The 15,724-nt window shown below is 31.8% G+C and overlaps 2 protein-coding genes across 5 annotated transcripts; both read left to right on the top strand.

Annotated features, from left to right (window-relative positions):
* Positions 1-4,559: 4,559 nt before the first annotated feature.
* LOC100788107 (NADH kinase) lies at positions 4,560-8,073 on the top strand. 2 transcript variants are annotated; one of them, XM_003539581.5, is made up of 5 exons: positions 4,560-4,786; positions 5,712-5,957; positions 6,101-6,181; positions 6,959-7,110; positions 7,219-8,073. In XM_003539581.5, the coding sequence occupies exons 1-5, from the start codon at positions 4,712-4,714 to the stop codon at positions 7,574-7,576; spliced, it is 912 nt and encodes a 303-aa protein (XP_003539629.1). In that variant the 5' UTR covers positions 4,560-4,711; the 3' UTR covers positions 7,577-8,073. The 2 variants fall into 2 exon arrangements, with proteins under 2 accessions (XP_003539629.1, XP_006592946.2); XM_006592883.3 differs by lacking the exon at positions 4,560-4,786 and having other exon boundaries at positions 5,679-5,957.
* Positions 8,074-10,482: 2,409 nt separating this feature from the next.
* On the top strand, positions 10,483-14,255 carry LOC100819131 (B-box zinc finger protein 22). 3 transcript variants are annotated; one of them, XM_003540462.5, is made up of 4 exons: positions 10,483-10,709; positions 10,801-11,094; positions 12,262-12,678; positions 13,654-14,255. In XM_003540462.5, exons 1-4 carry the CDS (start codon positions 10,575-10,577, stop codon positions 13,930-13,932), a joined length of 1,125 nt encoding a protein of 374 aa, XP_003540510.1. In that variant the 5' UTR covers positions 10,483-10,574; the 3' UTR covers positions 13,933-14,255. The 3 variants fall into 3 exon arrangements, with proteins under 3 accessions (XP_003540510.1, XP_014620592.1, XP_006592945.1); XM_014765106.3 differs by having other exon boundaries at positions 12,792-14,255; XM_006592882.3 differs by having other exon boundaries at positions 10,567-10,709; positions 10,796-11,094.
* Positions 14,256-15,724: the final 1,469 nt, after the last annotated feature.

Here is a 15,724-nt window from a genome sequence, read left to right as displayed (position 1 = left end):
AATGAATGAATAATAAGCATAAATAGATACAAATAAGATATTTTTACAAGTACATCAAAACTAAAATCATTTATTTTTATGAATCAAAAGAGGTATGCCCAATTGTTCAAAATAATAAGAAAAGGTAATTATAAATTGTGTTCAGTTCAAGTATTAAGAGTTGTTTAATCAATAGCGTGGTTTTCACTTTTCACATGCATGCAGTAGGTCAGTCAATTAAATGAATGAAAAATGTAATTTCAATTACCATGGGCGCCAAGTAGAATTTCAATTTTATATATCAATTCATAATCGAATAGAATGGTGCGTTTGGCAAACATACCAAACGCTACCTACTGATTTGAAGAGTAATTTTCCTCTGTTGATTTTTCCAATACAAAAATGATTTTTTACACAAAAAAACCTACTTGACCCCTAGTGAGAAAGAGATAAAAATTATAAACATAATAAGTAGCATGTGATAAAAAAAAAGAGATAAAATAAATAAAAAATATTAATGAAGTATTTTAAATAATTGTGTTCAATTTATTTTTTTTACTAACTACATAACATTAGTGTAAAATATTTATTAATTTTACTGATAATTAATTATTATTGAGAAATATGACTAATTACTTCTAATAAAAAAATTCCTTTTATGCTAATTATATTAATTTATTTATAAAATCTTTTGAACTCGAAGACTTAAGAAATCCAATTGAATTTCACTTCATCCATTAAAAAAGTACATCACTACCATAATGGACCTTCCGTATGTTAGGCATATGAACAGTGAGCATGCGGAGCAGGTAGAAAAACAAAAGAGAGACTGGTAATCAAATCACGTCATGTAGTTAGGGTCCTTTTTTAATTTTTCTTCAAAGTTATCAATGACCTCTAACTCTGGGGAGTATGATTTATTTGTTCAGTAGATCTTTGACAAATGGGATCCTATATAAGATAGTAAGATGTGATTAGTTTGTTTGATTTTTTAAAAAAAGAATGGACACTAATCGTTTTCCATTCAATCTTGGCACCATTTTCTGGTAACAGTTAGTTTCAAGTAGCCAAATATTGCCCTTATTACTCTGCGCTATTTCTTGTTATCACCAACTCCACTGCACAAACCCTTTTTGACAATTTGGCTGAGATATTCTTCTAGTTGAAAGGGATGATTTGGATTTTTTTATCAAACGATAGCTCAATGCCAACTTGCAAAAATGACAAAAAAAACCAAACTTAATCTTAATTCATGTTTGAGAAAGGCTAAAAACACACATTTTTTAGTGATTCCAATTATTGAAAATGATAAAATTTTGTGAATTTTTATAACATATTTATTGATTTTTTTAATTTTATAGTTTTCAATCAAATTTAACCAATTAAAAAAAGTGTGTTAGAGACTATCTTTTTAACACTTCACTCTATGTTTTGACACTTAATATGTTTCCAAAAGCTCTAATCTTCTGCCTTCAAAAAAGGAGCTTTAATTTGCTTTATAGTATGATGATATATCATGTGAGTTGCGTTGGACATATCTAAAATGTAAGCTTATTGTAAATACCACCAAATATGGGCTTCGTATGGCCCAATTTTTTCATCTAAACACACAATGCTTAGCAATTATTGACAAATCGATAGCATAATAAATTAATAATATTGAAGTTCAGGTTAATTGGATTAATTTATTCTGAAAGATAATTTTTAAGAAATATTTAAAAAAACAATATTTCTTTCTTTTAATTGATTTCTAAACATAGGCTTATATAATTCTTTAATTTTGACATTTCTTTCTCTGTGCAATATTCCTTTTTCTGATATTATTAAGAAGTCTTAATCACTCATAACATTGCCATAAAAGTCGAACATTATTATTTGTACATTATTTTCTTATGTCATTCATACATTAATAGACTGACAAAGTGGTTTGCGGCCTCACCATCTAGGTGTTACACGGATGAAGGAAAATGATGATGAACGTTTTATGTTAAAACTGTTTTGGTGTGAAGTTCTAATGTGCGGAATGAGTGTTTAGTTATGATGTGGGTGTTTCATAACGCATCTTATGATTTTTAACTCTATTATAAAATAGTTATTTGGTAATATATTTCTAAATCTGAAAATGTGTTATCGAACACCTATTTCATAATTCAAATTTTTCAATTTTTTGCCTATAGAATAGGCATTCTAGAACAATTCTAAATTTACAAATATATTATAAAATAGATATTTCATAATAGACTTTTTAATCTAAAAATGTTCTAACAACACCTACTACCTCTGATACAAAACTTTTGCTTATAGAATAGGTATTCTAGAACAATTCTAGATTTACAAATATATTATAAAATGGATATTTCATAATAGACTTTTTAATCTAAAAATATTTTAGGAACACCTATTATCTCTGATACAAAACTTTTGATTTTTTATTTCTAGAATATGTATTCCACAACACATTTTAGATTTTAGATTTACGAGTACATTATAAAATGAATAATTATAAAATGAATATTTATAAAATGAATATTACTTAAAAATTAAAAAATGTGCTACAAAATACCTATTTCATAATGCATACTTTTGAGGGCACGAAGTACGTAGGAAAGTAGAAAAACTCATGAAGGATAATTTTATCTATAAAATTAAAATGGAAAGTGTAGGAAGCACGTAGGAAAGGGCAAAAAGTAAATACCCCAAAATAATCCTTGGGTAAGGACCGACATTTTATGAATTCATGGAAAACAATAGTCAATGACCTTTGTGTATAAGTATGATAAATACATATTTCATAAAAAAGAATAGGCGCACAATTTCATTAAAAAAAATAATGTATTTTATCACACAAAATATTTTCTCTACTAATAAATATATATAAATATAAAAAATTACATGAGAAATTGTTAACTTTAATGCTAGAATAAGTTGAAGTTTAAGAATTAAATGAGTTCTATAAAGGCTAACAAGATGAAATTGTTGCTAAAAAGAGTTAAATTTTTTTCCTTGTCACACTAGCTGATTGAAATTTTTTTGGACCCTCTTCCATCATGGGCCCTGGGCGATCGCACTGCAAATCAACCCCAGCCTGGATTATGTAGCAGAAACTGGGAAGTACTAAAAAGATGTCGACTGGAAGCAATTGTAGATTCTTGAGGGTAAGAGTGGCATGAATAATGGGATGCTTCAGAGTTCAGGGTATAACAAATTGTGATTCCCTTTATTCTACTTAGTTAAAGTTAACCGATGATTATGGTCCTAAAATAATGTGTGATGCACATCAAGAATGAATATATAGAAGCATAACAACCCATTACATGTGTGTTTGGAAATTCACTACAAGATAATCACGTCAATTATGTTATTAAACGTGGAATTTATAACTCCCTGCTTTTCATTGAACATGAAAAATGATGTCTAGAAAGTACAACTAAACATGTTATACAAATAATTGAGTCTGTATATAACTTTTTGGTATGTTTGGTGCTGGTTAATTAAATGCATATCACATTCAGTATTGAGAGTAAGGGAGAAACGAAAAAGAAGGGTTGAAAGACAACAGTAGGGTGACAATAAGTAAGATATTATTTCATATTAGGCTTGAGGCTCAATCTACATGAGTGGACTATCTCAGCCCAAAGATTACATCAATTCAAATTGTGTTAATTGAAGTCAAAATTCAAGTGTAGGATTTTAAAGATACACTCGTGTACAATAAATCATACATCAACTTAGAGTAAAATTACCATATTGCTATATTAAAATAGGGTAATATTGTTTTTGAGTGGTCTTGCGTATCATGCTGAGAAATCTAACTCATCTTAGAGTCCCTATTTTCTTTCTCCCACACATAATTCTTCTCTCTTTATTAAAACTGTACAAAGTGCAATACTTCACAACTTTTCTTCTCAAGGAATGTTGTTAAATTTTGATGTAAAAAATTATAAAGTTATTTTAAATCTTATAAATTCATAAAATTCTTTTAAATATTTTTAATTTTTATGATATAAATTTGTCAATAAATTTTGATTATAAAGTCTTTTGACAAACATTTTCTCTTAATCTTTTAAAATTTAGGAGACTTTTTTTTTTTATCTTAGAATAGATTTTTTTAAGGTATGTGAAAGTAATTTTTTAAAATCACAATCCAATACACACACTCCGCATAAATTATAAAGATGATATCTAAACTATTAAAATTAAGGAATCACAATTATATAACAATATTAAGCAGGTTTAATAACAAAGTAATATGTCAAAGTACAATTTTAATATTAAGATTCAATTTGGTCTTTATTTTAAAAAAAATCAATTTGGTAATTTTTCTTTTAAATTTTGTTTTTCCAAAATCATTATCATTTTTTATTTATTTTGAGACAGCCCCATTTTTTATTTGAAACTTGGCCGATTAAGATAAATCTAATGAAACATGGTCAAATAAATAAATAACTTTAAAATTGTATCTCAAAATAAAAAATAATCATTATTTAAAAAGGGATCAAATTGGATCTAAATGAAAAGAAAGATGACTACAAAGTATATTTTAGTCCAACTCCAAGTAATAAAAAAATACATTATTTCTGTTTTTTTTTTTTTTTTTTGAGATAAAGACCTTTATGCATAACTAACGTCGTAACGAACAAAGGTACGGTGCTTGTTTGTATGCTCCTGCAATTGCAATTTTCAAGTTGCTGACGTTTTGAGGAGAATCGAAAGAGCAAAAGCAAAGGCAAAAATGATGCTAAAGAGACTGTTACTGCTACTAAAACCCATAACTGTATTTTCACCACCTTCCCACACCAACCCTCAGGTAATGCCTTCTTCGCAACATTGGATGCATCATCCACTATGTTCCCTTTTCGTTTCATCGCCCCTTTCGCATTCTTAGTTACCCACTTCCCGTGATGGGTTTGTTTGCGTTTTTGAGTCTTCTTATAGGAGACCATGGTTGAAGCCTGTGAAGGGTTTGTTCTGCACTTCCACTTTCCCATGTGCACACATCTTGCTTGATGAAATGCCAATGTGGGGGGTTGGTTTTGCTGTGCTTGTTGGAATGTCAAATGGGTCGGTGGGAAATCAAAAGATCAAACATTTTTTATGTGCCTTTCCAGATACATTGATGTTTCCCTCCTGCCCAACTGCATCTCTACCGAGAAAAGCTTTAGTTAAATGCTCAATGCTTGTTTATATGTGTTTGTTTGTATTGATAAAACATGGGGTAGTAATTTCTTGCATATGAACTAGAATCATGAAAATAACTGTGTTTGTGTGTGTGGTCATGCGTGTGAAGGATATAAGGTGATAGTGTTTTATTTTATTTTTTTATCGGCAAATGTTAGTTTTTGTTAGTAGGGGGAAATTCGAAGCCATGACTTCTTTCTCCCTCCCTTCTCCCTTCACTACAAAGCCAACCTTATATTTCCTATCAGGTGATAGTGTGCTCTCATCAAAAGAGCTAATATTGACTATATAAGTAGCCATACATGAATAGTCAAGATGAACTCCTCTAAATTGTCATGTGTGTGTATGAAGAAAAGTATAAGAATATATGATACTACTAAACTGATTTTTATGCTTTGATTCCTAAGGAAGTATCCGGGAACTTGGTCCTTGATGTCTTACTTAATAAGGGGTACTTCCAGGGTTTTGGGCTTGCATTTTTACTTGGATGTTGGGCTTAGTTGTAGTTCTTTCTAGTGTAATTTGAAATTTGAATGATGTTGGAAAATTTGCAGATCTTACAGTTCTTGGAGAATAGGAGAAAGGTGCACCATGATGCAATAAACTTTTGTCAAGCCATTCTGCAAAAAAAGTCAATTGAATGGAAAGCTGTGCACCGTAACAATTTGTCACAGCCCATCAATGATGTTGACCTAGTTATTACACTTGGTGGCGATGGAACTCTTCTGCAGGCCAGCCATTTAATGGATGACAAAATTCCTGTTCTTGGAGTGAATTCTGACCCTACACAAATTGATGAGGTGTATATACATGCAGTTTTGGTTTTAATATTGATATATTGTCTTCAGTGTTCAAATATTGTATTTGATCATCTTTTGGATTATGCCAATAAAGAACCAACCTGACCAGATAGCCTATTTTGATCATATTTCATTTGCAATAGGTGGAAGAGTTCGGCAGTGAATTTGATGCTCGCAGAAGCACGGGCCATCTTTGTGCTGCTATTGTTGAAAACTTTGAACAAGTGAGAGTAACTCTTTTCTACCTGTGTTTGGCATAGAAATATTGGCAGTAATCATTTTTTTTATTCCTTGCTACTCCTTGAGGTGTGGCAGCAAGCATGTGTTGAATGAAAGTTTGATTATGCAGTAACTTGAAATGTTAAAATTTGATGACACTATAGTTAATTTATCATAATGATGAACCAGTAATTACTCTTGTGAAACCAATTTAATCCTTATATATTCTGACTTACCTGTCAAGGCCAGTTTAGCATGGAACAGAGATAGGACTGATTTGAGAGGTTCAGAACTTACATCTAATCAATGGTGTGAAATGAGGAAACCTATGTTGATGTGTATTGAACATCCATTTCCCTCCTTTATAAATACTTTTTTGGCCACTCAACTTTGATGCAGGTTTCAATTTTGTTACAAAGCTTATAATTTGATACTGATGTAGTCCATAAGTTGATGAGCTGCAAGCCTGCAGCACAAGTGGCAATATCTTTTGAAGGGGAATCTATTCATAAAATAAAAGTTCTCAAATTTCTAATTTGTATGTCCTAAACATAACAATTTGTTGTTTCCCCATATGATGCATGCAAATCAAGGGATTTTCTCTCAACACATGAATTCCATGCCAAATATTCTCCTACAGTCCTACTTATGTGGGCAACTGAAAGGTGAAAATGGGACAAAGTGTAATAATAAAAAGTAGACAAAACTAATTTATTTTTATCTGTGCATTTTGTTGCTTTCAGTATGATATTTCTTCTATCTAGTTTTAAAATCTTTTTCAGGTTTTAGATGGTATACTTGAAGGTCAAATTGTTCCTTCCGAACTAACAAGGATTGTGATGTCTGTTAATGCACTACACTTGCCAACTTTTGCTCTCAATGATATCTTAATTTCACATCCATGTCCTGCTTCACTTTCTAGGTTCTCCTTCAGGTAAGAGCTTCACTATGAGAAATTAAAACCCTTAAACTCATATATCTTATTTCCATGCCAGTTCATTAATTCTCTGTAAAGAAGCCAATTAAGCATGCATTTTTGCAGAATCAAAGAGGGTGACCAGCCATGTTCTCCTCTAGTTAACTGCAGATCAAGTGGTCTAAGAGTTTCAACAGCTACTGGTTCAACTGCTGCAATGCAATCGGCAGGTGGATTTCCAATGCCCATTTTATCCCAGGATCTCCAATACATGGTAAGAGAACCTATTTCACCGGGGGCAACCTCAGACCATATGCATGGGTTGATCAAACCTGACCAGACAATAGTCGCTACATGGACTTGTAGAAAAGGTGTGATATATATTGATGGTTCTCATATCAATTATACCATCAAAGCTGGGGATATCATTGAGATATCTTCCAAAGCACCAGTCCTGAAAGTTCTCTTGCCTCATCAGTTATAGTTAGAAAAGATGTCAAGTATGTTTCGTGGTATATCGTCATCAGGAGAATATGCAAATTTAGCTGGAGGATTAATGTGTTTAACGAATAATATATGCCACATGAGCTGACATGGCTATAAGCTTGCAATGTTCCATTCCTTCTTTAAGGGCTGAGTTGAGTGGCAAATGGAATTCTGAGTCTCATGCATTAATATCCAGGCCATAAATTCGAAGCTGACTAGACTTTAAAATTGAGGAGCATAAAGATTCCCATGTAAGTATCACTCAAGCTCCAAGGGGAGTATATTTCATAATGGAAAGAAAGTCTTGTGGTTCACAGATAGCCAGGGCATTTTGCTACTTAGTGCATCTCATCTTTTATCCTTTATAGTGGATGAGAGATTTGTTATATCCCTTTTATTAAAGTTAAAAACAGGCCCATCTTGAACATGCTATTGTATTTTGGTGCTAATAGCTAGCTGTAAAGAATGTTCTTGCAATGGATATACATGACCAAATATGCCAGTCGCCTACCAATCCTGCAACTGCCTAATGATTTGGTAACTTACATAATACATACAGATTAACATTTTTTTTATGCCTTTCATAGGCTGATATAAGAGTACATCATAATCCCAACCATTAAGGCATTGGAATTTTCAATGTCAATGCAATCTTTTCCCTTATTTTGCAATGAAGTGTAAACAAAGATGTGGAGCGTGTTTGGATTGGATTTGGTTTTTGTTACATCAAGTTCAATAAACACAGCCTAGGAGCTTTAATGTAATGTGTCTTTATTTGGACCATGTTCGGTAATATGACAGATCACCGTGGTGTTTTTCCAAAGTTTTACGTAAACTCTTATACCTCATCAATGAAATGACTATTCAGCCAAATATTCATATTAATATACAGCTCAAAATTGTGGTAAAACTGTGTATTAAGCCTTATAAAGTTGCCAGCAATTGTTATTGTGATGATTTTTTTTTGCTGATTTAATTATTAGCATATACATTGACTGGCACCACCTATTTGCCATAATAGATGTAGAAAACGAACTTGAGACATTATGATCTTGGGCCAATGCCGGTAAATGAGACTACTAAGCTGAGGTAAATGGGTCTATGTTTGAGCTTAAAGTTAGGCCTGAATATAGGGACTTTTAAGGCCTCGTTCTATGGACAAATGGTGCATAGTTTAAGCTTGATCTAGACCAGATGACCAAAAGGAAAATAGCTTGATCACAAGGCCTAAAAGCATTTCTTTATATGCCTCTCTTTTTTAAAATAAAAAATAAAAAATAAAAATCTTACCCCCCCCCCCCCCATTCTTCTCTTTTCTTATGCTCTTCTATTCAATTTTCTCTATACTAAAAAAAACTATTATCAAATAAAATATGATAAAAAAAAATTGTATGTTAAAGGTCCCTTAGCTTGTGTTTGGTAGAGTGAAAAAAAAAGAAATAAAAGTGTGAGAAAAGAAAAGGGATAAAAAGAGATTAAAGAGAGTGAAAAAGGTTATTTTGATTTAGATGAAAGAGAATAAAAAAGAGATGAAATATTTGAATTGAAGTGGCTAGGTAGGTAAGAAAAGGAAAAAAAATAAAACATTTATTCAATTTCCATTTTATTCCCAACTAAATATTTATTCTGTTTTTTAATATGAAAACTTTTTTTATAAATAAAAAGGCATATAATCAATTATATCCGAGGCATAATCGATTATATGCCTCAACTTTTTTTAAAAGAAAAATAGAAGGTATACAATCGATTGTCCCTTAAGCATAATCGATTATGTGCATTTGTAAATAACTAATTTTGTTTAACAGGTTTGCGAGGAGAGCTTCAGGAGAAGGCAACGATTACGGTTTGAAGAAGAAGAAAAAAAAAAACAAAGTTCATGGGTATACAGTTGATGCCATAATAGTCGCGAGCATGAGGAATAAAGGAAGGGTTGTTTTAGAAATAAGGACATATACTTTGTATTTCATCAGTTTTTAGTTCACATTTGCAATGAAAGTAATTTAAGTGGATCCCACCAAATTTTTAAGCGTGTGTTTGGAAAAAATATTCCAACGTGGATCACTGTTTTCTCTTCACATCCCTTTGAAGCAATAAGAAATAACTTCTGAATTATTAAGGGTTTTGGGTGTGGTTTTTGTAGCGGATGTGGTGTGTGAACGTCATTCCAAACACGATATGTCCCTAGTTTGGGAATGAAATTATGACTAGGGGTAACATTTTATCTTAAAGTGGGAAAAAAATAATTAGATGTTAAATAAAAGTTCCAAATATCTTTTGCTTTTCTAAAAAATACATGTTAAATGACATTCAACTTTTCAAGAAACATTCGATTAAACTATCTTCTTTTTGTGGTACAAAACAAGCTTAGTTCCATTTAACTATCAAAACATTGAATATTCACTATCAATGTAACAAAATATCCCACTCTTGGCTCAATCCACTCCACCCATTGAGATCCCAAGTTTTGAACTTCAATTTCTTTCCCTCCCTTTCTTTCGCCAAAAACATGGTGTATCTCTTCTTGTGCCACAAAATATCCCCCCACTCATGCCTGAACTAATAATCTACGTCCCCCTCCTTCGTTTGCCCAAACAATGGGGCCTCACTTCACACCTTGCAAGCTCCCCCCAAAACTCCCATTCCATTTTCTCAGGGTACAGCGGGACATGATACAACCCTGTACCCCTCTCATTTTGTTCACATGAATGCTAACATTTCCCAAAATTAGTGGATGTGTATTCTCCACCGGTTAGCAAAAATATAAAGCTCAAAAGCCCCCAGATAGAAATTAAAAAAAAGGAAAAACAAAATATCCAAAACTATATCCAAAAAATTTCAGCCAAAAATTTCACCTTTGGGAATGTATATATATATATATATATATAAATCCTAGATTTTTGTTCTTTTTAAGATTTTGATTTCTTACAGTAGCATTACTGAATCCAGCACAGGCGGTCTCCTCTGCCACGACACTACCCGTTTGCTGCCACGTGTACATGAACCTCGTGGCCGCAAAAAATATCCTTCATTTTTTTCTTCTTTCTCTTCTCCGCCACTTCTTAAACCCTGCTCCTCTGCTTCGTGGTGCCCCAAACCTCTTCTTCTCTTTCTTTTCCCTCTCTCAATTCCAAGTGGGTTTTATCTTCTTCTTTTTTTCTTTCTCCAAAAGTGTTAAAATTTTAACTTTGTTTTGCCTTAATTTGATTGTTTTATGCAGAGTAGACAGTAGATTTAGACACCCTTTTGGAAAAGGAAGTGTTTTTTGAGGGAAAGGAGGGAATTTTTTGTGTGGGAGGGTGGAACCCGGAATTCGGTTTGGTTGGGGTAGAGAGGATGAAGATTCAGTGTAACGTGTGTGAGGCTGCGGAGGCCAAGGTTCTTTGTTGTGCTGATGAGGCTGGGCTGTGTTGGGAGTGTGATGAGAAGGTTCATGCGGCTAACAAGCTTGCCAGCAAGCACCAGAGAGTGCCTCTTTCTACCTCTTCCTCTCATATGCCTAAATGTGACATTTGTCAGGTGTGTTGCTTTTGTGGTTTTTACTTTTTTTGTTGTTTGGTGGGGTTGTGTTGATTGGAGATTTTCTGTTCTTTGGAAAGGGTGTTGGGTGTTATCAAATGACTGTATTAGATACTGTTATCATATCTTATTTTATGTATTGTTTGGTGAGTTGTTTGAATAGGATAAGCTTAAGTTGTTTGCATATTATATCCTATTCATGAGCTTAAAAGTTTTCCTAATTCGTAAAAAGGAGTTGGTTTAGGAATAAATCAGATAGGATAAAGAAAATTTCCCCCTTTCACCCCACCTCACATGGGACAACTCTTTGTTACACCATCGCTAAAACTACTGCTGCCACAACTATTGTTGCCACTTCAATCACTACCACCACCACCAATTATGTAGGCTGTGAGCACCCTTACTACTGTCACCACTACTACAACTATAACAAACATGACAACTGCTGTCTCCACCATAACAATGATCACCGTTGGCCCCACCACCAACCCCACCATTGTTACTGCAATCAGTCTTGTCATTGTCACTACCCTCATCACCACCATTGCCGATCAATGTTGCCACAGCCACCATTTTTGCCACTCTTGTCATTGTTGCCACCACTACCATTACTTCTCATAAGAATAATTTTGTCATTTACATAAAAATTATATTACTATCCACTAGATTATCTATTGTGCGTCAAACACATGATTGGATAAGAGCTTTTCCTGTCTATATCTTTTTCTATTCTTATCCTGTTCTCTTATCTTGTCCATCCTTAGCCTATTTTGACCACCAAACAAGTGCTAATTTCATTGGACAACATTTTCATTGAATATAACTTAAGTCTTAATGAAAATGATCTAAAAAATAAGTTCCTTTTTTTTATTGATATTTTACATTTTGAGGGTTTATACTAAATTCTGTTTTTATTGTTATAGAAAGAGCATTCCTTGTATTTATTGGTCATAAAGGTCTATTTGGTTTGAAAATGTTCTGCTCTCATTTTGTGCTTTATTGTTATAGGAAATCTGACTTATAGATGAAGTTTGAAATATCTTTGTTATTGAAACCATTGTCAGCATTTTATCATATTCTTATTTTATTACTTGTCCTGGTTCAATTTAAACTGCTTGTCATTTTGGATCAGCTCGTGATGATGGTTGAGTCTACTACTCTTTACAGGAAGCATTAGGCTATTTTTTCTGTCTAGAAGATCGGGCTCTGCTCTGCAGAAAATGTGATGTGGCAATACACACTGCAAATGCTTATGTCTCTGGTCATCAGAGGTTTCTTCTAACTGGTGTAAGAGTAGGCCTTGAAGCTACAGACCCTGGTGCTTCCTCAACTTCTTTGAAGTCAGATTCTGGGGAGAAAGTTTCAGATTCTTCTGTCTCTAGAAAGGTTTCCACAGCGCCCCAGCCATCAAATTATAATGAAGTGTTACCCGCTGAAGTTGGAGGAGTTGGGGAGTTTCCATCAGCCAAGGTGTCCTTTGGTGGTGGTTCCACAGCTGGAAATATCTCACAGTGGACTATTGATGAATTTATTGGCTTAAACGAGTTCAGTCAGAATTATGATTACATGGAAGGATCATCAAGGGTATGTTCATAGTTGTTGAAATATACCCTCTTAGCCTAGTATCCCCTGATCATTGGTTTTGTAGAGTTTCTATCATTTAATGCTTTGTTTTTTTGACTGGGTTAGTATTGCAGAGTTCAGATTCATCTTTTGTCATAGATTGTGTATACTAGTGCCCCTTCAGACACACTAACACACGCGCGCGCGTGCAGGGAGTAAAAGGACAGGGATGGGGCTGATCCGGTCTTCTGAGGGAATATGCCCTGTTAACATGGTCACATGACTAAACAACTGGCCAATGTAGTATAAGTTTTATAAATATGTTGAATATTTGTGGTCAGAAAAGGTGTGAGTAGACTTCAAACAGTGGAATCTGACAGATTGGTTGGTTGAAGTGCTTGTGCTTGGTTTCATTCTTTCCCTTATTTGTAAGCCCGTTTTAAATTTGGAAAACTTGACCTTTTAGAAGTGCAATACTCAGTTGGCTTTCACCTGAAACTAATTGCTTTCTGAATTAAATATTGCCAATCGTGAAGATAAAAAATTATAATCTTAATGATGATGAGCCGGGAATGATCATCCTCAATGGTGATCCATAATCTAGATACCCTAGTCCTCTTGCATTTGAGTGCTTAAAAACATGATATTATTTGGATGAGAATGTGGATTGGAATTATTGTGCATAATTTACTGATAGACACATGTAAGACAAATTTTCGACATTCAAATTACTTCAATCAAACAAAGATTTGAATTATATCTATATTCGTATTTTGAGAAAATCAAGAGAATCAAATAGAATAGGAAATTGATTAATGACTTTTTTTTTTCCTTTGTGACTATTCTCATTCAATTGATTATTTTCACATTTATTGTGTATTTGTGTGCTTACCATGTACAGATAGTTAGGCAAAATACCATAGATGTCTTGTCTGTATGGTTGTATGGTTCTGTAACTTTTTTTTTCACCCTTCCTTTCCTGATGAGTCTGTGCAGGCTGACGGTGGTAAGCTTGGGGATTCTGATTCTCCTGTTTTAAGATCTGGTGAAGAGGAAATGGAGGAGGAGGATGACTATTTGGAACGCGTTCCAGATTCGTCGTGGACAGTCCCGCAGATCCCTTCCCCACCTACTTCTTCTGGGTTATGCTGGCCAAAAGACCATACTAATCTGTATGGTTCATCTGATAGTGTTCTGTTTGTTCCTGACATAAGCTTCTCTCACCTGCAACAATCTCAGATTAGTATTTTTTTGAGACGCCGGAGGCAGCTTTAATTTGTTTACTCTTTGCTAATAACTTGAGGCATTGATTTCTTTTATTTCTGTTATGATTCTAAGTTCTCTCATGTTGCAGTGAAGTGTCATTTCATTAGTTACATATTTCTATTCTTGGCTGTCTCAGCCTTCTAGGGAGTAATCTAACTCTCTACATGTCATTGGAAATTTGCATAGCAAAGCAGCAACAAATAATGGGAGTTTAGAAGGCTTTTACTAGTAAGTTGGGTCTTGTAACATTATCAACTCCTCTCTAGATCCTATGTAGATGCATCTATTGGATTATAATAGAGATCTGATTCATATTGGTTTGTTTGTGTCAAGAGTTTTGCTCCTTCACAACTACTTATTCTAAGACAACTTGTTTCTTACCATGCCTTTGGCCGTGTTTGGTTTTACGTTGAATAATTTAAAGTTACATTAAAATACTAATTAACATGATCTTAGATTAATAATTACATGCTTGATTTTACATTAAAAAATTTCTTGATTTTACATTAAAAAATTGATTCTGAGTTTATAATTTTCAGTTGAGACAATTTTAGAGAGTTTTTGTATTAGATAAATAAAATTTATGTTGAATTTTACTATTAATTTGTTTTTAGAATAAAAACATTCCCAGGAAAAAGAATAAAAACATTCAATCATAAAAATCAATTTTAATTAGAATTAATTTTGTAATAATTTTTTCCAAACATACTAAGGGTATGGTTAAAGGCATGGAGTTTCTTGAGAGAGATTGGGAGAGTTTGTTTAAATTAAAAAAAACTTTAAAATAAGTGTTTTTTTATAAACTGTTTTATTAAAAAAAATAGATAGGATTTATTTTTTAAAATAAATAGAAAATGTTTTTTTTAATCATAAGTAATTTAAATAATCATATTAAAAAATAGAAAGTTGATTATTTTATTAAAATAAATATTTATTTTATCAAATAATTTTAAGTAAATTGATCCATTGATTAAAAGTCAAGATTACACTAGATTAAATTTTTGGATTAATTAAATTTGTGATCTTAACTTTTGTTTGACTGATTAAAGTTTTTAAATTTTTAAAGTTTTTAATTTTTAATCTCTCAATAAAAATTTTAATTTATTATTTTTATTTATTTAATGAGATTTAAAAGATTAAAAACTATTCAAAAGTTTAAAGATTAAAATGTTAACGAAAAAAAGTTAAAATACATTAACCATTCATTTGTATAGGTCTTAATTATATTTTAGGTTAAATTATTCATTTGGTTCCTATTGTTTTATGATTCTTATTTTTCAAGTTTTTATAGTTTGAAAGTGATTTTTTTAGTTCCTATAGTTTATATTTTAATTTTCTTCTAGTTACTATAATTTAAAAGTATTTTTTTTAGTTTTTGTAATTTGTATTTTAATTCTCTTTTAATCTTTATAATTTGAAAGTGATATTTTTAGTCCATATAATTTATTTTTTAATTACTTTTTAGTCCTTGTTAAAAAAAATATAAAAACAATTAGTTATAAATTATCAATTATTTTTTTTATTACAAATTATCTTACGATAAATTAGTTGTGAATTATTTATTAATATTTTTGTAGTTAATTATAATTAATAATATTATTCATATTTTGATGGTAAAGATTAAAAGGGAATTAAAATATAAAGTATAGAGACTAAAAATATTACTTTCAAATTATAAGGACTAAAAGAGAATTAAAATACAAGACTAAAAAAATACTTTTAAAATTATAAAGATTAAAAGAGAATTAAAATGTAAACTATATAGACTAAAAAAAATCACTTTAAAAAATTATAGGGACCA

Source organism: Glycine max, chromosome 12 (assembly GCF_000004515.6).
Source record: "Glycine max cultivar Williams 82 chromosome 12, Glycine_max_v4.0, whole genome shotgun sequence".
In the NCBI taxonomy this organism is placed as follows: domain Eukaryota; kingdom Viridiplantae; phylum Streptophyta; class Magnoliopsida; order Fabales; family Fabaceae; genus Glycine; species Glycine max.
Note: the sequence above shows the minus strand (reverse complement) of the source record. Positions and strands in the feature narration are given on the sequence as shown.